The 23,650-nt window shown below is 44.2% G+C and overlaps 1 protein-coding gene and 1 pseudogene across 2 annotated transcripts; both read right to left on the bottom strand.

The window, feature by feature from the left end:
• Positions 1 to 454: 454 nt before the first annotated feature.
• On the bottom strand, positions 455 to 20,554 carry LOC146693231 (PHD finger protein 12-like; annotated as a pseudogene). Its single transcript, XR_014914818.1, has 12 exons — positions 20,221 to 20,554; positions 19,979 to 20,099; positions 19,757 to 19,889; positions 19,503 to 19,662; positions 8,088 to 8,231; positions 6,558 to 7,254; positions 5,296 to 5,408; positions 5,009 to 5,168; positions 4,820 to 4,915; positions 3,020 to 3,102; positions 2,786 to 2,924; positions 455 to 1,664 (listed from the first exon to the last, which is right to left on the bottom strand). The product of XR_014914818.1 is annotated as a PHD finger protein 12-like (transcript).
• LOC146693230 (uncharacterized) lies at positions 20,519 to 23,306 on the bottom strand. The gene is made up of 3 exons (XM_085429799.1): positions 22,976 to 23,306; positions 21,365 to 21,469; positions 20,519 to 20,670 (listed from the first exon to the last, which is right to left on the bottom strand). Exons 1-3 carry the CDS (start codon positions 23,304 to 23,306, stop codon positions 20,651 to 20,653), a joined length of 456 nt encoding a protein of 151 aa, XP_085285925.1. The 3' UTR covers positions 20,519 to 20,650.
• Between the last annotated feature and the right edge of the window lie 344 nt (positions 23,307 to 23,650).

Genomic DNA, 23,650 nt, shown 5'->3' with positions numbered 1-23,650 from the left:
AAGCCGAGCCCACCAGCATTCTGAATGAACAGTATGATGACCAGGTCCGCGTCGACCTCATTGATAAACTCTTGATTCCAAATGTGCTCTGCCCAATCATAGGCATTGGTTGCTACCGACAACAAGAAATAAAGCAGGGCTGAACCATTTTCTAATAGGGGAGGGAGGATAACGCTATGCAATATATTCATTTTTTAGAATTTATATTCAACGTTAATTGCAGCTAGGCTCAAAGTGTTAATGCTAGCTTATTTTAATAAACAACATGTCATATGCAAACAACTAGGGTGTGGCAAAGATTATTTTAGGGTGGCACATGCCCACCCAATGCCACCCTTGTAGATCCACCCCTGTCAGTACTGAACTTGCTGTCTCAGAAAGTGAAAACCAAACTAGAGCTCAAAGTGGATCTAGAACAAGGCTGAAAATAACAGGCATAAACACTGAGTTTGTTCTTAGAAAATCTTTCTGTATTTACAGGTTTGAACAGACAAGCAGGTACAGACAGAGTGCTTATATACACAGCAGCACAAGATGTTAAAATGAGTGCTAAAACTATACGGTATTTACAGATGGACTACAGCGGAAAGTACAGACTAAGAACAAGTTTTATCACAAAACGTCTGGTACTCTACACAGTATCACAAATTCAATGAGCTGTGCAGTTAAAAACCAAAAAATGGCAAATCTACATGAAATCCAATGTTTCTCCAATCGAGAGGCACTGAATTAAAATGTATTTACATTATATATACATGTTATAGTGTATAAGCATGTATGTTTTCATACATATATAGCTACCTGTGGTGCAAAAGCAGCAAAAGAAATTAGAATGTATGGAATTGAATACTACAAAGAAAAAAAAATGTTTGTGCTAAATGGGCTGACTGACAAAAAGGTTACACCATACATAACTAATATACTGGCAAAAACAAAGATTGAGCCCAAGGAAGTAATGTTTGCTCAAAGTCCTAACGGTCCTAACGGTTACGTCAGTCATTTAAAAGAAAAAAGAAAAAAAGAGATTGTCAATAATACTTCAAGTTCATGCAAAGATATAAACCATTTAAAAAAAAAAAAAAGAAAAAAAAAGAAGAACTTTTCCCTGTTGACCAACCAGCTGTGCAGCTTTCCCTTCATCGTGACACAGAAGGTGCAAAATAAGAGGGAGGGCGGGGCTTCCTGTGCGGATTATGGAACAGAGTTAGAACGCAGTACAGGCACTTGGTGGGGAGGTACAGTCTCAGAGTCAGCCTCATCCTGGTTGGAAAAGCCGCTTGTTGTGGCAGTGCTGGGTGGTGGTGGTGTGGAGGTGTTAGCGGTGGTGGTGAGGGTGGTGCTGATGACACTGCTGCTGCTGGTGGTGGTGCTTGTGCAACTGGCAGCAGGTGTAGTGGCCTGCTCCTCTTTGGGCTGCTTACTGGCAAACTCAGTGATGCTAAAGACAAATTGGAGGCAGCCCAGTTTGATGTAGCTGCCATGGTGGAGCAGGGCCGTGCCCTCCCAGCCCGCCCCGCTGCCTCCAATTAGGCTGGAGCTACTCGCTTTGCAGCTACAAGACGGCTCAGCACCACCCTGACGTTGGCTACTCATCACTCCTCCTACTGGCAACAACCCCACCATGGAGTTGGCTCCCTCGTTCTCTTCCCGTTTCTTACTGCGACCTACGCAAAGAAGAAATGCAGCAGGTCTGAGAAAGACGTCTGTACAGACTAGTGTCACAGTAAACTCCATTAATGTGGAGACAATGCAACCATGAAAAGATTTCACTGATTACATTTTATCCACAAAATAAAAATGAACACTTTGTTTTGAAAATGAGACTAAAATCATGTGGAAAGCTGAACTCTGGCAAACATGTTTTACACTCAGCATCTATAAACAGTTACAGAGAAATCTGATTTAATGCTGTTTCACACTGCAGCTCTTTACTAATCAAACATCTGTCCAAATGATCTTTAATAACAGATTAAGACTGGAAGCTTTATGTGATACAGCAACATTCAGACTTTACATAACGTGGTCTGCCACAGAACAAGTATATCTGACTGCTCATTTTACACTTTATTTACCTTTCTCATTGCTACAATGCCACATGCACCAAGTTTACCACTGTACTGTACGTTTACTACATCCTTACTTTTACTTTGAAATTGCAATAGCTAATAATAAGCCAGCCCGTTCTTTCCCATTTGGTGTTTTCTCTACCAGCAGGCTCGCTGGCTAGATCGCCATTATGGATGGAGATGAACTCCAACACCAAACTCATGGTTTGTTTTTTTCCTGCACTTCAAGCTGGCACTCTAACCAGAACCTACAACAGATGGAGAACTGGTTCTCTACTCAAACTAATTACATGTACCCATTAAGAATGACAAATGTGACCTTGACCACAATTTGGATGAAGAACACTAAAAGCTGACCAAAAATGCAGGAGCAGTGTCAGTGTAACAAACAGGACACTGACATTAAGCACATGGGGGGGTACACTTCCTGAAATTCTAGCCAAACTAAAACTGATTCTTTTCAGTATTAGAGTATAAATTAAAGTATTCCTTTAATTTACAGACGCAATGATGTTATGATTTCTTCACAATTAAAATTTTAACTATTTTAACCAGAACACATACAGATGAGTGGCTAAGTGGAAGAAGATGGATGGATATTCATAAAAGGTTCATACAAAATCTATGAGTGACGACCTCATCAGCAGTCCAAGTCAAACTGGGCACACAGACCTGGGTTCCTTCAAGCCAATCCAAACAGATGACGGAGATGTACTTACGAATGATTCCTTGGACTTTGGCTACCAGGCCACCGGGTGGACATGGTGAGGTCTTCTCAGAGAAATCGCACGAGTACAGGACATTATCCACTGTGGTGCCATGCTCGCTATAGTTCAGAAGCTCATAATGCTTGGTATTCTGAAGGACGACAAACACACATCTTGGTCATTTACATCTTGGTCACTAACAACCACAGGAGTGCTCTGCAGAGTGATGTAGTTTAATAGCCTCACCTCGTCATAGAAAATACAGGCATGTTTCCCCGATACGTAGTTGCAGTGACCGTAGTTTGTAAGGCACACATCCATGTCAGCACCTTAAAGAAACAGTTAAAGACTTAAACACCCTTTCCCACAACACAAAGAATACAGATTTGCAACATGGATTTTTTTCTGCAATATTGACGTGTCAAAATGTATTTTAATGACCTGCACTCCAATGTGACATATTGTGTTTTTGTTCAGTAGTTTTTATTCCACATGGTCCTGTTGTGACCCTCACAGGTCTAAGAACTTACTTTCACAGACAACTTGCTTAAAATACTCCGATTTAAAGATGACGGTACCAACTATCACTCAACCTGACTAATGATGCAGAGACTGGGAGCTAGTACAGGCTCAGTACATTATTATATTATACTCTGTCGTGTACTGCTGCCTGTCGTGCAGAAGTACAGTCATGGTTAAAAGGATACCTTCTGTCAAGGTTTACATATTGGGACAAAATAAAAATCATCTTGTTTTTAGCAGGTCTTGAAATTAAATCTTGATATATAACCTCAGATGAACTATAAAATATGACATTACACTGTCATGTATTTGACAAAACTAAGCCAAAATGCAGAATTAGTGTATGAAGCACTAAGCAAACCCTTGTTGCTTCCATAGAAATAAAGATGACAAGTAGCAGGTACATACTGCTGATCAAACACAACTGATTAACTGATTATCAGCACGAGTGACCACCTCTATAAACTCAGAAGCATTCTGGTGTGTGTCGACATAATGCCAAAGAGGAAAGATGTCTTAAAGAATAAATGAGTGCTGCATGTCAGTATCTGAAGTTGCATGAAGCCAGTCCCAAACACGCTCATAATTCTACCATGAGAAAGATTATTCACTATTCAAGTGGAAAACATGCAAGACAACTGCAAAACATTCCCAGGAGTTAAAGTCCAAAAACAGTCACCAAGGATCAGGCAGTGCAATGACTCCAAGCACGTCAGCAAATCTGTCTGGTGGTTCTGCAAGCTGATGAATGATGGGGTGACCATCACACTGCTTCTGCATCACTTCCCAGTTTTATATCTGTAAGAGTGATTAGCTCAGAGCCAAGACACCAAACCAGGGGCCGTGGTACACCTGCTGTGTTGGCAGCTTTGTGTGTCACCAGTAAGACCATCACACAGCTATATCCATTCATGCTAGCTGTTACGGTGCATGTACGTGCTGCAGTATTCTTCTGAACAATAGGTGTTGCCCGTCCTCCAAATCAGCGCTGGTATAGAAGGAGAAGAAGTCAAAGTTGGAAGCCAAGGAATTTTAAAGTTTTTGCCAAGTTTCAAAGTTTCAACATCTCCCTCTGTGAAACCTGTGAACCTCTAAACTTCTGTACTGATATGATGTTAGGATGCCATTAAAAACAGACTTTAACCCAGCTGCAGCAGCAATGCAACAACACACCAGATTATAAAAATGGAGAAGTGCATGACCAGCAGAGATGACAGCTTACAACATGTAACATCAACTTTGCTGTACGGTGACATTTGCCAGGCACCACACAGCAGGTATGATGGGGCCCTACCTATGTTCTACTTCGGTCTTATTAAACTTTAGTCACGAGGCAAGAATATAACCTAAATCAAACATGATTAACTGGAGTTTGGTGAACTGGTAAAAAAAAACTACGTGAGAGCAGCTTTAATGCTGTTCTCCTACGTGAACCTTTCCCCATCACAGGTGAAACCTAAGAGTGGCTCAGAGCCAGGGCACAGAATGCAGCAGGGTCAAAGTCACAGCGACTGAATGTCCTACCTGATCCTACGTGTAACGTCCTATAGCACATGCTGACAGCTGCTCCTCTTCCTGTCAGAGGGTAAAAGACCGCTCTGGCTTGCACCTTTTTCTGACCTGGGAGGAGGAGAGTGTAGGTTTTAATAATTACAACAAAACAGCAATCAAACAGCAGAAAAACTGACTTCTTGACAAGTAAACAGACTAAACTGTAGTGCAAAGGTGTCTTACTGTTTGGGTGGGGTGCTGAGGTTTTTGGGGTAGTGCTGGTGGTGGGGGGAGGTTGAGTGCTGGGCACTTTGGGAGCAAAGAGCTGCTGGATCCTCTGATAGGCCAAGAGCTTGATCATCTCTGCATCCAGTTTGTCCAGCTCGATCAATGTGCACAAAAACACAAACACACACAACCGCTAGAAGCTAATTACATCTTCGTGTGTTTCATAGCAGAACACAGCAATACGAAGGCTCTTAAACTGTCACATGTGGCCGCAGAGTGACAAACTCACCCCCATCCTCCTCTTTTCCATCCTTCATGCAGCTGGACAGGTTGGTGATGGAGGGCAGTGTGTTGGGCAGCAGTGAGTCCGTCAGTGCAGGAGCAGCCTTTATGTCTGAGGGACAGGAGAGGAAAAAAGAGACAAACTGATGAGATGAGATAAAAGAAGGACCAGAAAAAAGACAGTTTTTGATAGTTCACTATAAAGGAAAAAAGTGCACAGGAACTATTACTGAGATAGAAGGCAAAGCAAGTTGTATCTGAATAACTTTTTTTTCTTCATAACTCAGTAACTGAAAATAAAATGTGCTCTTAAATGGCCATGTATCCTTTTGGTAAATGGGGCTGCACGACACAAAATATGCAAGAAAACTGTTAGCACCATCGATTATGTCAGCAGTGAGTATTCAATTAATAGCAACAGTAAACATTCAAAAGAGAGAAAACTCAGGTCTTTTAAAATGAACGTTTCATTTGTTTCCACTTTAGAAAATGCTTGTTTTGATAGTTTAACAATACACAGTATCTGCCAAAAGAGCTCAACTCTTTCACTGTATTTACATCCCATATCACAATCACATTTCCACTTTCTTGAAGAAACATTTTCCTAAAGACAAAAACTGATAAATTATTAGAAGTAGAAATAACAGAATCACAATTTTAAGTGATCTGCCAAATAAAATAAGCTATGCATCCTAGACTGAGGCATGAAATAAAAAGGCCTTCTTCCCATCTGCTTGGAGCTCTTTCTTACATTATAAGGGGGAAAAAAAGAGTTCTGACAGTATTGCATCTCCTGGATGAAGCAGAGTTGGTCAGTGTGCACGCGTGTGAATGCATGTGTGTTAAAGTGTGCAAGTGAATGTGTGTAAGCCTTCAAACAAGCATGTAGTGGCTGCAGTGAAGAAAGGTGAGCATATAACCATTCTCAGTTCTGAGGCCTTCTCTGTGCTTTAATGCAAAACAGACGTTATGAAAGTGGAGATGTTAATACTAATAATAATTCAGCCTAACAGCATGACTATTAACACAATTTCTTAAAGTTAAAAATGTATTTATATTAATTTAAATATGCAAAATAATGTTGCTATAGCCTCAAATTAAATGTTCTCTCATGCACACCATGGCCACGTTACATGTATAATGAGGAGAGAGTAACATAATGATTACTTGAGTATATTATTACTATTATTATCATCATTATTATTATTAGCTGTATAAAGTGATACATTTAGACTGCAGCTTTGACATTTCTGATGTGTACCTGGAGTAGGTGCTGATCCAAACTTTACTGTGTCGTGCTCCTGGCTGCCTCTAGATGGTGCATCTGTGAAGGAACTGCTGGTGATTGAGGAGGGCTTTTCATCGGTGCTCACACACTCCTCCTGGGGCTCTGTCTGGCTCCTGTGGTTCTGTTGGCCACTGTGGGGCCATATCGTGGGGGCAGTGGGGCAGTTCTGTTGGGCACATGCATTTACAGTGCTCTCAGGTTCCTTCTTAACCGTTTCTGTTCCTATGTGGTTCACCAGTCCAGAGGCAGAAGCTGATGCCGTTTTCCCAGCCTTCAGTCTGTTCTGTAGCTCAGCCTGCCTGCAGGAATCTGAGGCACTGTTACAGTCTACAGGTCCATTGGCTCTGGGAGGCTGAACCAATTCCAGAGGCCCATTAGGTTTCCTACAGTTCTGACATGGTGTCACGGTGCATTTGCAAAGAACTAGCCCTGATGGGCTGTCCTTGGAAAGAGAGGCCCCCTGGGAGTCACTGGGTGTACTGCAAGCTTTAGAGCAGGGGTCAGGGGAAGAAGTCCTTTCTAATGAGGCCTGAGTTTTCATGTCTTCTGATGCTCCACTTGATTGTGTATTTGCTTTCTGCTCAAAGTGCCACTCTGTTGATGAGGCCTTCTGTTTGATGGATAGGTGTCGCATGATACTGCACTGGAGAGCGATGACATCCTGAAGCCACTGTTCAACACAACACATGTATGTTTTTATAAAGAAGCAACCAGCAGTTCTGTTGAGAGGCCCTCCCCTTCATCAAGGATTCATTTATATCACACAAACAAACAGATACCAGAATTTATCTTTTGCTGCAATTTTCAAATTACTCAAAGCTCTACAGTCTGTGAAAAAAACAGACTTTCTAATGCAACTGTTGCAAAGTGCCGTGAAGCAGTTGGTTCAGCTTTCAGAACTTCTGAAACTGAATTTTCTGTTACTTTCTGATAAACACAGTACACAGGATGTGTCAGTGTTTCACTCATCTACACCAAAAATCTAACTCTCTAAAAACTTCTTGTCCAAACTCTCATCCAATCATCCAAAATGAAAAGGAAAGCGATCAATCATCCTTAACCTCCTAGGACCTGGTGTCCACATATGTGAACATCACATTTTGGGTTGGCTAGACCAAAATACTAAATGTTGCTCTACAAAGGCCTGATTTCCACATGCGAGGACGTTATACTGCCACTGTTCTATTGAAATTTAAATCGAATGTCCTCATATGTGGATCTCATTTTTCTCAGAAACAAACATCAGGTAAAAAATAAAATCTGATAATTCTTTGGTTTTACATTCATCAGGTCCCAATCAGCCCAAATAGCAAAGAGAAATTAAAAATGCATGCCATGAAAGAGTTTGGGTCTTAGGAGGTTACGCTGCTCTCCTATTAATCTCACATCCTATTACATCAGATGACACAGATTGTAGCACACAAAAGCCTGTTTCGAGGGAACTATCATTACAATCTGACTTAAAGAACATGTTAGGCAGCTGCTGGTTTCTCTTGTGCCTACCTCCTGCTGCTCAGCCTCTGTGGTGAAATGCTTTGTGGGCTGATGGTCAGGAATGCCACTACAAACCAGCTCCAGCTGGCGCACCCCTGCAGGAAGCAGCATGGGCGGAGGATTCTGGTACTGGGACTTGATGGCATCTGGCACCTGAATAAAAACACTGACTGTTAGAGACAATTTTTTTTGTTTTTTTTTGCCTGTCCCGTTTGGCTCTTTTGCATCAGAATTGTTGTCTAAAGGCAAAGAAAGATGCCCAACGGATTTACTTTACCAAACTGACCATCCCAGCCTTGCCGTAATGGTCCATTTGATTCACCTTTTATTGTTTATTTTATTTTCACTTACTGAATACGGGACAGACTTGACTGGGGGAAAGAAGGGGAGAAAGAAAGAGGGAAAGAGAAACAGCTGAGAAGAGGGACGGGGGAGAAGGGCAAAAAACAAAAACCAACAGAACGGGCAGAGAAAAAAAAATGCATATATCGATCACCTGGATCACCTGCTGAGAAAGAAAAAAGAAAGCAAGCAGAAGAGAACAAGAGTAATAGAATAAACAACAGCACAATGATATATGGGAATATGACAGTAAATACTAAATATTAAACATTATTGTGCAGCACATAAGATCAACAGAACACAGTGTGCTTTGAGGTAGGAGCCAAAAAGGGTGTAGTTTGTGGGTGTGATCACCCGTGTGTACACCTGTGAGCATGGACGCGCTTGTTTTTTGTTTTTTAAAAGGTTCCTTCATGTAATGATCTGCTAGAGGGTGTGGGGGGGCCACAGCCCCGTCCTCCAGGGCATGAAGCAGGTATGGAGGAGATCAAAACTCCAGACATCCAGAGGCCCCCAGAACACAAGAGACCAAGGAAGACCAACAGAGGGGCAGCCGCGCCACTGTCCCGGAAAGAGCTGAGGAGAGTCCCAGATGAGGGCTCACTCAGCAGCCGCGGAGCAGAAGCCAGGGGGAGTTGCAGTGACGCGCCCGTGAGCTCCGCCGGCAGCCAGCTGCGCCTGAGTGACCGAGCCCCAGGCCGAGAGGCCGGGGGCACCCCACCTCCGAAGTGGCCCGAGCGAGCCCCAGGCTCCAGGCCCCGATAAGCGGCCGCCAAGGAGTGAGCCGGTGTGTACCTGGACGCCCATCCCCGGACACAAAGAACCACCAACGCACCGATGTCTGAGGGGGTCCGCCACTGGCAGGGGAAGTGGTGGTAGGGGGAGATAGGCCTCCAAACCTTGGAGGGCCTGAGATGTCCCCAGAGAGGTGACGCCTGACACCCAACCTGACATATAGACACAGACATACAGGCACACACAGATACAAACATCCATTCCCACCCTCATGCTCTCATATGCACTTACTCCACACTCAACCAACGTGGAGACAGACATAAAGAGACGTTGTACACACGATCACACTCCCCAAGCGTACTCTACAAACCGGGTCTAGGTACCCTTGCCCCTGGAGGGGGGAACTGCACCCAGACCCAGGTGGTGTTTCCCTTTTCCCTGCGGTGGGGGGAGGCAGACCGCCCCGACTCCGCAGCAGCAGGAAGGCCCCACACTCCAGACCGCAGTCGGACGGCCAACTCCTCCTCCTAGTCCCCCCGCTCCAGCAGGTCGCAGAGAATGGGGGTGAGAGAAGACTCCAAACCTCCCTCCACCCGCTCATTGTAATGTTGATGCATGTGTGTTCTAAGGTGCATTTAAAACCCAGGAGGGCATGGAGCTACCTGCCAGAGAGCAGCAGGTAAGCGCATGGTCCCTCCTGCTAGCCCTCAATGTCTACGTGTATTTAAAATTGAGAGGTGGGCAACGACGCCAGGGGTGGGGTGTACACCCTGATGGTACTTTGGACTCCGTGTATCGTGCCCACCCCCAAGATCATATATGTATGTGTAATGAGAGTGTGAGTAATGTGAATGTCTCAGTTGTGGGATAAAATTGAGGCAGAGGCAGCCAGAAGGGGACAGAGGGGGGGGGGGGGTAGCCTCCTCTGCACCCTGGTGACATACCCCTACTCCAAGGCCCTGCATGTGTGGGTGGTTGTGGTGGAGCGGGAAGAGGGAGGCAGCTGGCCAGCTCCCCCGCTGACGCCAGTAGGCACCCCCATACTCCGCGACCCGCCAGGGAAAGGGGGCCCAGGCCCATCCTACGGTGGCCCCTAGAGACAAAGCACGTACAAACTCCAAAACACATGCAAATTCCAAAACACATGCAAACTAAAAAACACTTGCAAACTAAAAAACACATGCAAACTCCAAAACACTTGCAAACTCAAAAACACATGCAAATTCAAAAACACAACGGAAGTGCTCCAGGATGCTAGGGGCAGTGTTGAGCTCTATTTGCAAAATAAACGGCAAGTTTGTCTGTATGGGACGGTCTAGTCTCTGTCGCGCTTCCCAGGTTGCCTAGCAACCATGATACTAACCGCTGGAAACGTGTCATACAACTTGGTTTGACAGAAATGAGGGAGAATATATTTTGTTCATTTGTTTGTTTCTACAAGAGCTTTGTGTGATTTGATAAGTATCTGAGGCTGAGACCACAGGACAGTAAAACATGATTTTTGGGCTTCATTTCTGTACAGAACAGTTATTTCAAGATTAGTTAGTAAATAAGAATTAGCTAATGTTGTTCATGAGACTAAAGTCATATCACTTTGGTAATGTAAATATAATATGGCCAATATTATAGTTATTATATTAATTATTAGCTATTACAGCAGTGAACATGAACTCTGTGTCAAATACTGACCAGTACAGATTCAAGTTGCAGTTATGTCTTATCACCTTAAATCTTCACTCAAAGACAAGTATCTTTGACAGTGTATATATAGGTGTATCATATATCAGAGACAAATGTTGTTACTTCAGTATGTTGGCATTACTAAATTTGGCTCATTGCTTACATATATTTATAAAAAGAAAATGTACAAGCTGTGATAACTGTGTCTGATAAAATGAAGAGTAGACTGATATATGAAATATTCCTTTATTGGGTGAGAAAATCAGACCATGTCATAACTGCTTTAAGTCATACAGAATAGATATCAGAGCCTTAAACAGGCTGACTTCTGCTAAATGGGTCAAACTGGGCAGGAAGTATACAAACACATAACATCCTTATAGAATATGATGTAACACTATAGATCAACTTAGCTCAGAATATATAAAGCATATAAACAGTTACAGCAATATGATGCAACAAACACAGCAGCTACTGATCCAAAATACTCAAAGCTTCATAGAACTGAAACAAACATTTATTTTTAGCTCCATTCTGCTGCTGATACAAACTTTAGGTTTCTGAATATTACACTTGTTGCTGCCTTTCATAGTGTGTAACTTGAAGGCCCTGAGTACTCTGAGTACTTTCTCCCACACTGAAAACACTGGAATGATAACATTATTTGAACATTACCTAATAAGACTGATTCAGCACAGACAGTTAAACTTTCCTAGCAGTCCTTCACAAACAGGGAACAGTCTGTCTATTCTCTCCATCTGTCAGCTGCTGCTGGCTCTTCCTCCTCCTCTTCCTCACACACTGTTGAGTTCGGTGGATCATCAGGGATGCAAAGCCTCACAGATGATGTGCAGCAGTGGGTCCCTCAGTCTGTCCTCACTCTGGACACTTGCAGTTGTCACACATGGAAATCAAATGTGTGATAAGCTGCAGGATTCAAACACAAGTGTAACTTATAAACACATGTTCATACTTTTATTCCACAATCAGAGAGAAAGAAACAGAGAGAGAGTGCAGGACAGACAGACAGGTTAAAGTCTCAGGTGTATACACTGCTACAAAACAGCACAAAAGAAGGAGGATTTAGTTTGTGTTATTACAAAACAAGAAGAGTTCCCAGATGGTACAGTGGACACATGTGTGACTGCTGTGATTAAAGCATCTTTCTTTCAGCTTAACGAGTGAACCGTCAGCTCGTTCAAACACACGTTAAAGTCCATTTGGCTCGACACCACCGAACAGAGGCAGCAATATAACACAGCTAACATTAACAGTGCAGTGAATCCTGCTTGTGCCGTCATATTCATGACTGCGAACTGAGCAGCATCACTGACTTTCAGCTTGTTGTGTTTGTGGATATATGACTGACTTTAATTATCCACAAAATCATCTCTGTAAGATTAAGGTCGACTATATATATATATATTTATTAAAGTAAAGGCTTTAAAACCAAGTTAATTCTGAAAGTACAAACATCGCTAATGTCAACTTTCCCGACATGTGGCCAACAATAATGGTTTCATGTTCTTCATTAAAAAAATATTTGCGCATAAATAAGTGACATAATATTCAGTACTTACTTCTGAAAGTTTACTCTTCCTCCGCTCCGCTTCCACCGTTTTTTTTCCGGCAAAATTATCCACACCACCACCGCACTATGAAGTCTGGGATATGTTGGGCCATGAAGGCTACACCGACCCATCCTTAAAATTCAGGGAAATTAAGGACGCATTTCAGGGCCGCATTTCGGGCAGCCTTTGAATTCGGAAAGCCTTCTCTTGTCGCTGTGAGGTAATCGGCCTTAAAATGCGGCCTTTAAGGCTGCAAACCCCAAATCCGGTCATTGGTACTTCCTGGCTTGTGTAGTTACTAGGTAACAAAAGCTCAACACTGCCCCTAGCGTCCTGGAGCACTTCCGTTGTGTTTTTGAATTTGCATGTGTTTTTGAGTTTGCAAGTGTTTTTGAGTTTGCAAGTGTTTTGGATTTTGCAAGTGTTTTGGAGTTTGTACGTGTTTTGGAGTTTGCATGTGCTTTTTAGTTTGCAAGTGTTTTTTAGTTTGCAAGTGTTTTGGATTTTGCAAGCATTTTGGAGTTTGTACGTGTTTTGGAGTTTGCATGTGTTTTTTAGTTTGCAAGTGTTTTTTAGTTTGCATGTGTTTTGGAGTTTGCAAGTGTTTTGGAGTTTGTACGTGCTTTGTCTCTAGGGGCCACCGTACCATCCAGACCGGGCCCAGTGCAGCAGCGCCGCCCGGCCCCACAGAGCCCGGGACAGTCCACCCAACCCCACCACAGAGAAAACTGCACCCACCCCACCATCCACTCATCTTCCAGACTACATAAGACAATAAACACCCAGGCTGAGATCTTCCTCCACCTCTCCTGTATCTCCCCCTCCTGCAGAGGGAGCTCCTGAGGAGAGGAAAGCTCCTGCAAGATGTGACAATCTCCCCCACCAGTTGAAGAGCCCCCCAGGTGGCTCGACGCACCGGCGGCACCCTGCTCCAGGGCTGGGCCCCCATGCACCCACCCGCCCACAACCCCGGCAACACACCAACCAGGACCCAAGCCCCCGAGGCCCGGTCCGGGTCCCAGCCCAGAGACGGAGCGCCCCCAGAACCTCACGCCCATCCCGGACCCACCCAGGGGCAGCCAGGCTACCAGGTCAGTAACCCACGTCCGTCAGCACAGACCCTCCCCTAGCCCCGCTGCACGCAGCCGCGAGGAAACAGTCACCTGAGAGCCAACAGAGCCCCTAACCGGACATGACCGCTACCCCGGGTTGAGCCCCCCAAGGAAGATGCCTCCGGGGAACCCCCCCGACGCCCCAAGCCTGTCCCTACCCCCACACCAATCACAACAGTGAAGGCGGGACCAAACTATGACCCCCCACCCCCACTAGGTGATGGAGCTGATCAAAGGAGCCCAGAGCAATTGATCTGATGTGGTGGCAGAGGCTGTATCAAGACTAATGTAATCAAATAGATAATTTCTATATTGGTTAGAATTAAGATTATTTTTATTTTTCCAGTTCATGAGGACTGTTTTCTTGGCTATGCATAGGGCAGTGAAAACCATATGGGCGATATTCTTTTCTGTAGTGACATTATCTAAGCTGCCCAACAAACACACTAAGGGGGAAGTTGGAATGTTACATTTCAGACACTTCGATAAGTCTTCACATATCTCGCGCCAAAACTTCTGAACTGGTGGACAGAACCAAAGAGCGTGGATATAATTGTCCGGTGAATTGGTTTGGCAGTGTGAGCAGTTGTTGGTAGACGTAAAGCCCATCTTGAACATCCGATGACCTGTATAGTGCACTCTATGTAATATTTTGTATTGAATTAATTGAAGACTGGGATTTCTAATTAGATGAAAGGTTTTTAAGCAAATCTGAGACCAGAAGTTTAGGTCTAAGTTAACTGATAAATCCGCTTCCCATTTTGCAATAGGAAGTGATATTGATTCATCTGTTTTAGAAAGCATTCTGTATATTTTGGATAGTAATTTGGGGGGTTTAAGAGTAAGAAATTGAACCACACTTGGTGTTAGAGACAATTTAACACTTTCTAGCAAATTAACCAGTACGTTCAGATGTGTCTAAACATAGCATCACTTCATATACAAGTGCACAACTGCTTAAATTTCAGAAGCTGAAAAAAAGACAGTATGTCAGTATCTAGGTAGAGCAGGGCGATATGACCAAAAATATTTCAATCAATCAATCAATCAATCAATCAATCAATCAATCTTTATTTATAAAGCACTTTTCATACAGAAAAAATGTAGCACAAAGTGCTTTACATAGTTAAAAGCAGCCCACCCCACCCTCCAACTCACTCCCCACACTCTCAATACACATATATCCCCCCACCCCCACCCACACACACATACACACACGCGCACACTTAAAGAGTAAAAATTGGGCTGGGCTCGCATGAGCCAAGTGAGGAAACATTATAACAGAGAGCCGTCTGCACCGGGAGCCGGTCACAGACCGCAGCCTCCGGGCTGGGCACACAGCAGGAGGGAGGCCAAGGAGCCCCCCAACCAGGCTGAGAGGACCCCAGAGACCCAGCAGCCACGGTCAATAACAGCCCCGGTGCAGAGAGCGCCCTCCGAGGAAACACTGGAGATATGACGCAATACGATATATACAGGGTAAAATGATAAAATAAATAACAACAGGATACAATATAAATATAAATATAAATAGAGTAAGAAGATTAAAAAATGAATAAGAATAAAATCAAAAAATATTAGGTAAATCCTAAATTAATAATAGAATAACAGGATAGAATAAATAAGCATAAAAAAGAAATAAACGCTAAGTAAAAGCAAAATTAAAAAGGTGGGTCTTGAGCCTGTTCTTAAAACTTATCACAATATACATTTGAAAATTTGCGATAACTATATAATTGACACTAGACAAAACACTTTACAACTCCTCAACTTTATTAGTGCAAAGAAAACCCCATCAATGTATTTTCACTTAATCAAGCAGCTGTTTTTTATGTGCATTAAAGTTATATAAAAATGTAACAGTGCAAATGCAAATTCCTTGCTGACAGTTTAACCAAAAAGACATTTCCAGTGGAAATTGGCCGACATATCCTCAGCATAACCATGTATAATATCCACAAAACTTAAGAGGTTATACACACAGTGTACGGTAATATTATGTTGAAGCACAGTACGTATCACTCCGCGAGGCTCCTGCCTACGACAGCCGTAACGCTCCGACAATCCATCAAGCAGTGCAGCTTCGTAGCTTAGCAAAGTTGTACTGAAACATTTGACAGATTTTCGAGCGCCGTGTACATAAAATCGTTTCGAGGTCAGTAAACACAACCAGAATTCATACATAAGGTGCACGGGATTATAAGGGGCACTGTCTATTTTGAGAAAAATCAAAGGATTGATTTTAAGTGTGCCGTATTTTCCAAAAAACACGGTAATAATGACGGCCCGCTAGCATGCGCTACCAAAAATAGTGCTTTGTTGTGTATCTGAGGGACGAAAGCTAAACCAGTTCCACCACTGAAGTTGCAGCATTTTTACAAACCAGTTCTGGTTCATCCGTTTCATTTAACAATCCGCTTTCGCCCTTCTCATTCTGCGTCGCCGCCATGTGCGCATGTATCAGAATCAGAATCAGAATACTTTATTGATCCCTGGGGGAAATTATTTTTTGTTACAGTGCTCCATTTTAAACCAACATTAAGACAAGACAGACAATACGCTAACTAAGAATAGTACAATATATACATATATATACATACATACATACATACATAAGTCACTTATAAATAAATAGTTGGAAAAGAAACATGTGTAGTTGTAGCAGCAAACAGTGTGTTAAGTGGATGCGTTGTACAGGGAGATGGCCACAGGCAGGAATGTGTCATGATTCGAGTTTTGAGGAGAAGACAAACGACTGCATGGTCTCAGTAGATGTCAGAATAGTGATTTTATTACACACTTCTAAGACAGAAGCATGGGAAGACAAGCGTACAGCCACAGATCTCTCAAGAGTGGACCGTTCCCCATCCTTATATAACCCATGATGACATCACACAGTTAGACCTTACTGGAAATGATAACAGTCTCCCCATAGTCCAAAGTTCTCCTTATACAAACATCAGATGATACTTTAGAGAAAAAGAAGTGTGTGACATGTCATGTTGTGCAGTTCTGTGAGCCTGTGTGTCCAACTAGAGAATGTCCTGACATGACCTCCCTGTGTAAATAAGGGTGAACGTGCGTGTTTACATAACTCCCTATGTGCATGTTCTGATGTAGGCCTGCAAATGAATTAGAACAAGGTCCTGCTGGACCCTCCAGTTATGGACGGTGAATACAATGCTGTGGATACCATTTGAGACTTGATTACAATGATGATAACCTGCATACATTAATCTTTACTCAGATTACCATAGATATAAAACAAAGATTATTCTGTCAACTGGTTCAACAATGGTAAATGATTAATGATTGATACTTCTGATTATAACTGTGATCATAAGAATACAAAATAAAATATCTCCTGGTCACAAATGATTTCCTGTGTCGTCCAGTGGTGCTTTTCGGTAATCTCAGTCTCTCACTGAACGAGCTCCTGTGACTGACCAACATGTCATGGAGTGGGTGGGAGGTGTTATCCAACATTGTCTTTATCTTGGACAGCATCCGCCTCTCCGACACCACCTTGAGGGAGTCCAGCTCCATCCCCACAACATTGCTGGCCTTACGGATTAGTTTATTAAGTCTGTTGGCATCTGCGACGCTCAGCCTGCTCCCCCAGCATGCAACAGCATAGAGGATCGCACTGGCCACAACAGACTCATAGAAAATCCTCAGCATTTTCTGGCAGATGTTGAAGGACCTCAGTCGCCTCAAAAAATAGAGACGACTCTGGCCCTTCCTGTAAAGTGCTGTGGTGTTTTTAGCCCAGTCCAGTTTATTGTCAATGTGTACTCCAAGGTATTTATAGTCCTCCACAATGTCAACACTGACCCCCTGGATTGAAACAGGGGTCAAGTGTTTCCTGGTCTTCCTGAAGTCCACGATCAGTTCCTTGGTCTTTGCCACGTTGAGCTGCAGATGATTCTGCTCACACCACGTGACAAAGGAGTCGACCACAGCCCGGTACTCTGTCTCATCATCCCTGCTGATGCATCCAACCACCGCAGAGTCATCAGAAAACTTCTGAAGATGGAGGTCTCTGTGCAGTGGCTGAAGTCTGTGGTGTAGAGGGTGAAGAGGAAGGGGGAGAGGACAGTCCCCTGTGGTGCCCCTGTGTTGCTGATCACCTTGTCAGACACACACTGTGGGAGACGTACATATTGTGGTCTTCCTGTCAGGTAATCAACAATCCAGGACACCAGAGAAGCATCCACCTGCATCGCTGCTAACTTATCACCCAGGAGGGTCGGCCTGATGCTGTTGAAAGCACTGGAAAAGTCAAAAAACATGACCCTCACAGTGCTCGCCGGCTGGTCCAGATGGGTGTAGACACGATTGAGCAGGTAGATGATGGCGTCCTCTGTTCCGAGACGAGGCTGATAAGCGAACTGAAGGGGATCCAGATGTGGTCTTACTATGGGTCGCAGCTGGTCCAGGATGAGCCTTTCCAGGGTCTTCATGATGTGGGAGGTCAATGCCACGGGCCTGTAATCCTGGGGGCCACTGGGACGAGGCGTCTTTGGTACAGGGACGAGGCATGATGTCTTCCACATCACCGGGACCCTCTGCAGACTCAGACTCAGCATAAACAGTTTATGAAAGACTCCACACAGCTGGGGGGCACAGGTCTTGAGGACAAGGGGACTCACTCCGTCTGGTCCAGCAGACTTGCCTGAGTGAAGTCTCCTCATTTGCATCTCAACCTGGTATTGAGTGAAGGTGATGGGTGCGGGAGGGGTGTCAGGAATCTCACAGGAGGCAACATGTGAGGAGAGAGGCTGGCACAGTGGTGTGGCTCTGGATTCCAGGCTGACTGCAGGTGAGGTTGTGGGGGTGGGAGCAGACACTGTGGTGTCGAATCTATTGAAAAACAGATTCAACTCGTCGGCTCTATTCTCACCTCCCTCAGCTCCCCTGCTGTTGGTTGGCCTGAATCCAGTGATGGTCTTCATGCCCCTCCACACCTCTCTCATGCTGTTCTGCTGGAGTTTCCACTCCAGCTTCCTCCTGTAATTGTCCTTAGCCTCTCTGATCTTGTCCTTTAGTAACACCTTGCACGTTGCCTGGCGGAAGGATCGGGGTTCAAGAGTGGTATGTTGGTCACATGTCCGTCCGCCAGGCAACGTAGTCCCGTACGAAGTAGCGCGAAAAACAAACTTCAAAGTAGCGCTACGCATTCAGCGGGAGGCGTGGATGACGAGCGGCGATAAACTTGCGAAAAGCAAGTTATGCTCAACTCCACCGGTGGATTCTGACAGCGTGGAAAAGTGTGAAAACATCCACGATCACCAACGGATTTTGAAAGGCTGGACTGCTGCATGATGGAGAGGAGGACACCGCCACAGCCCTTCTGAGGGTGTTCGACTCTGACACTGACAACGAGGATTTCTTTGGTTTTGAAAGTGACAACGAAGGAGAGAAGCGGAGAGTGGATGACGAAGCCATCCTGAGCCTGTTTGTATCCGACACTGGAGAAGAGGACTTTGGTGGTTTTAGAGCGCAGGAAGAAGAGAAAGATGGTGAATGACTGACTTTTCTTCTTGTTAAAGCTGTGTCACTGCACCTGAGCCTAAAAGGTAGTCCGAATCTATTTTCTGGTGTGCTGTAGGTTACTGTTATGTACTACATGTGCAAATATGTACCCATAACTTGTTTTTCAAAATATTAATAAAAGGGGTGTGTCTCCAAACAGCCATCTCTTTCCTGACAATTCCCTTTGTGCATATTCTCTTACATATGATAAGTCAACATTGAAACACCTGCGGCTTTTAGTCAGGTGCGGCTAATGTATGTACAAAACAGGATTTTCCCCTGATTTTAGCTTGTGCGGCTAATATTCAGGTGCGCTTTGTAGTCCGGGAAATACGGTATATTATTAAAGCCATTCATTTCCTAGATCTCCACCTGTGTTCCAGTGGCCAAGAAAAAACGATTATATGAAATCCAACACACTGCACCGTCACACTGAGACGTACGTCTACCTTGATGGTTTTCTTGTTGCGCTGGTGAGTGGTGGTTGGGAGCATTTTGTCGATGTACTCTACGCAGGAAGTCCAACTTAACTGCGTGCTGGGACATCCTGTCCTGGAACTGATCGAAGAGCTGACAGCGGCTGGACAGGCTGAGGCTCCTCTGATTCAGCTGCATAGCAAACAAAAATATATCAATAAAAATTTACATCAATAAAAGGAAAGGGAAAGCAGCTTTAGCTTAGAATCAGCACAGTGCATCTTACTACTAAGTGCTCCACATGGTTTGGACACATCCATTTGCCGGCAGGTAAAGCTGTGAGTGGAGGGTCCAGACAGTCCATGTGGAACAGGAGGGGACAGTAATCGCACTGGATCAATGGAGCCAACCTGCAACTCCTGAGAGACCAAATAAATAGAATTAGTACCTGCTGTCATCACTTCAGGGCTTCGTCTACCTCTTTGCACTGTGCTCCAGAACTCCTGACCTGTTGCATGAAAAGCAGATTTTGACTGGCAAAGGGACTAGACCATTGGGATCCAGTTCATGCTGAGGCCGCCTGAAGGGCTTTCCAAGCAGCTCTTCTTTTTTCCTCCGTTTACTGCTGCCTAGAAATCCAAACAAAAGAGCAACATTGAAGAAACAGTCTAAATTGCATATATAAAGAGGTATTTTAAACTTAGGGTGCTGAAAGAAATCATATTTTGGTAGTCATTATGACTGACTGACCTGGTAGTGCAGTGGTGCACGTGAGCTCACACGGCAGCTGAAACTGAGTGGGGTTTCTCTCCATAGCAGCCGCTATTAGGAGCTGAAAGGGCCTCTTGAGGAGTCGCGGGGTCGGAGCAGAAACTGTAGAACTCTCGAGCTCTGCACCCTGAACTTCATCCTCAGGCTCTGCTGCCTCCTCTCCATCGTTCTGCTCCTCTGAGGGGGTTGGGGTGGATGAAGTGTTGGAATTTGTCCAGGTTAGCTGCTTAGCCTGCTGCTGGTTCTGCGGTCCAACAGTTGTACCTGGGCCACTCGTAGACAAGGGCCTGCAGCTCCGGCCCCCGGAGGAAGACCCTCAAGCCGCAGTGGGCCAGCGTTGAGCTCCAGTTTCATGGCTGGAGAAGCAGAGCGCTTGGAGGAGGATTTCTCTGGCAGGCCGCTGGTCTGTTCAGACTTCTGTTCTCTTTTCTGTACATATTCGCAAACAAAACCCAAACACGGATTTAAAAAGCCATCTCTTGACCCTGCTGTCTTAGCCAATTATAGATGAATCTCTAATCTTCCTTTCATCTCAAAAATTCTTAAAAAAAATAATTTTTAAAAAGCTAACAGATCAAACTAAGGGCCCTGGTACACCTGCTGTGTTGGCAGCTTTGTGTGTCACCAGTAAGACCATCACACAGCTATATCCATTCATGCTAGCTGCTACGGTGCATGTACGTGCTGCAGTATTCTTCTGAACAATAGGTGTTGCCCGTCCTCCAAATCAGCGCTGGTATAGAAGGAGAAGAAGTCAAAGTTGGAAGCCGAGGAATTTTAAAGTTTCCCTCTGTGAAACCTGTGAACCTCTAAACTTCTGTACTGATATGATGTTAGGATGCCATTAAAAACAGACTTTAACCCAGCTGCAGCAGCAATGCAACAACACACCAGATTATAAAAATGGAGAAGTGCATGACCAGCAGAGATGACAGCTTACAACATGTAACATCATCTCTGCATCCAGTTTGTCCAGCTCGATCCCTGCACACACACACACACACACACACACACACACACACAACCGCTAGAAGCTAATTACATCTTCGTGTGCTTCATAGCAGAACACAGCAATACGAAGGCTCTTAAACTGTCACATGTGGCCGCAGAGTGACAAACTCACCCCCATCCTCCTCTTTTCCATCCTTCATGCAGCTGGACAGGTTGGTGATGGAGGGCAGTGTGTTGGGCAGCAGTGAGTCCGTCAGTGCAGGAGCAGCCTTTATGTCTGAGGGACAGGAGAGGAAAAAAGAGACAAACTGACATTGAATATGACGGCCCAGCTGTGTAAGTGTTTCAGTGTCTAAAAAGTCACTCCAACTGGTTGATACACTTGCAAAATTTCTACAAAAAGACTTCATTTAACACACTTCAAAGAGTCACGAGAACTTGTTGCAACATTATTTCATCTCCTTTAACTATCATGAGTGTGTTTGGGGTTTTGGGAGTCAAGGATCCCAATAAAAATCAACAGCACATCTTACTGCTGTGTCTACTGCATGAAGAGTTACAGCAAACTGACAGAAGCACTGTTATCAGAAGTAATTTCTGACCACACCAATGTCCACTTTTTTCCCAGTTAATGCCAGTCGTTTATCTGGACCTCTCTCCTATCACATCGAAAATGAATCAAAACTCAGAACCTCCGATCGATACGGTCTTGCCCATGTCAGTTATTTTGGTTTGTAAAATCTGTCAATAGTCCACCCATGATTTACTGTCCCCTTTGAGACAGACATGTATGTTGTCACCTGACACTGCTCTGTCCAGTCTGTGGCAAGTAAACGTAAAGAGATGTCAGATACCAAGTCAGCTTCCCACCTGAGCAGTCTGTACCAAATAAAAATGCTGTTTTTTGTCTTACTCTTAGTAAACTAAATAAATAATTCACTGACCAAACACCATCCACTCTGATAATTTGCATCTGCTGGTGAAAGAAACTGATCTGACATCAGTGTTAAGTTAACAAGCTCTATGTGACAAGCTCTAAAGAGTCATGCATTAAATGAAACAGCAGGAGTATTTCTTGTAATCAAATTACTCGATGAATAGTTGCAGCCCTGGCTAGTACTACAGGCAGAAACAACAAGCCTGTATGATGACTTTAGAATTACAAGTTTAGTTTACTTTAATTACTGTTAAACTACAGAGTTATGTTTTTACTTGTACTTACAATTTCCAGAGAAAACACTAAAGGCTGTTTTTGTGCTTAGATTTAACTCGTGCTGTGTCACTAATATTGCACTGTAATACTATTGGTACCATAGCAGTGACAATGGATTCACACTTCGGTCATCTGTCACCATCCCAGAAATGTACTAGTCAGTACTAATACAATAGAATTATGCAATTCTCAATACCAAAAAAAAAAGATCATCCCATGTACATAAAGGCTGCCAACCGACACACTGCTCAAAACCCCCACAACACCTCCTCCAAGTGGTGAGCACATGGGGGGTGGGCCTATGTCATCTCTTTAGCCTGTACACAGCCAGACTGCATGGGCTAAAACACAGTCTCTGGTTAGACTCCCTTGAGCTCTTCCCCAGGCCTGGCTCCAGGGTGGGGCCCTCGCAATCACTATGGTTACTGTACATTATCTCTTACACTTTAAAGTATTATTAGAATAAATTATTATTATTATCATTATTACTATTATTATCATTATTATTATTATTATTAGCTGTATAAAGTGATACATTTAGACTGCAGCTTTGACATTTCTGATGTGTACCTGGAGTAGGTGCTGATCCAAACTTTACTGTGTCGTGCTCCTGGCTGCCTCTAGATGGTGCATCTGTGAAGGAACTGCTGGTGATTGAGGAGGGCTTTTCATCGGTGCTCACACACTCCTCCTGGGGCTCTGTCTGGCTCCTGTGGTTCTGTTGGCCACTGTGGGGCCATATCGTGGGGGCAGTGGGGCAGTTCTGTTGGGCACATGCATTTACAGTGCTCTCAGGTTCCTTCTTAACCGTTTCTGTTCCTATGTGGTTCACCAGTCCAGAGGCAGAAGCTGATGCCGTTCTCCCAGCCTTCAGTCTGTTCTGTAGCTCAGCCTTTTTCATGTCCCCTGATGTTCCACTTGATTGTGTATTTGCTTCTCAAAGTGCCACTCTGTTGATGAGGCCTTCTGTTTGATGGTGTCGCATGATACTGCACTGGAGAGCGATGACGTCCTGAATCCAGCTGAAACTGAGTGGGGTTTCTCTCCATAGCAGCCGCTATTAGGAGCTGAAAGAGTCTCTTGAGGAGTCGCAGGGTCGGAGCAGAAACTGTAGAACTCTCGAGCTCTGCACCCTGAACTTCATCCTCAGGCTCTGCTGCCTCCTCCTCTCCATCGTTCTGCTCCTCTGAGGGGGTTGGGGTGGATGAAGTGTTGGAATTTGGAGTCCCAGGTCGGCTGATTGGC

This window comes from Copadichromis virginalis, linkage group LG14, assembly GCF_057382275.1.
Source record: "Copadichromis virginalis isolate Kocher_CV1m ecotype Utaka linkage group LG14, C_Virginalis_male_GT1.1, whole genome shotgun sequence".
Classification (NCBI taxonomy): Eukaryota; Metazoa; Chordata; class Actinopteri; order Cichliformes; family Cichlidae; genus Copadichromis; species Copadichromis virginalis.
The sequence above is the reverse complement of the archived record's forward strand: the minus strand, read 5'-3'. Positions and strand labels throughout refer to the sequence as shown.

Bases quoted from the DNA above. Each gene is read 5' to 3' on its own strand.
- LOC146693230 (XM_085429799.1), bottom strand. From the start codon at position 23,306: ATGAAAAAGGCTGAGCTACAGAACAGACTGAAGGCTGGGAGAACGGCA. The intron at 21,470-22,975 runs GTACACATCAGA...CCTGTCCCTCAG, and splicing joins TGGATCAGCACCTACTCCAG to ACATAAAGGCTGCTCCTGCA. The intron at 20,671-21,364 runs GTGAGTTTGTCA...GAATATGTACAG, and splicing joins TGGAAAAGAGGAGGATGGGG to AAAAGAGAACAGAAGTCTGA.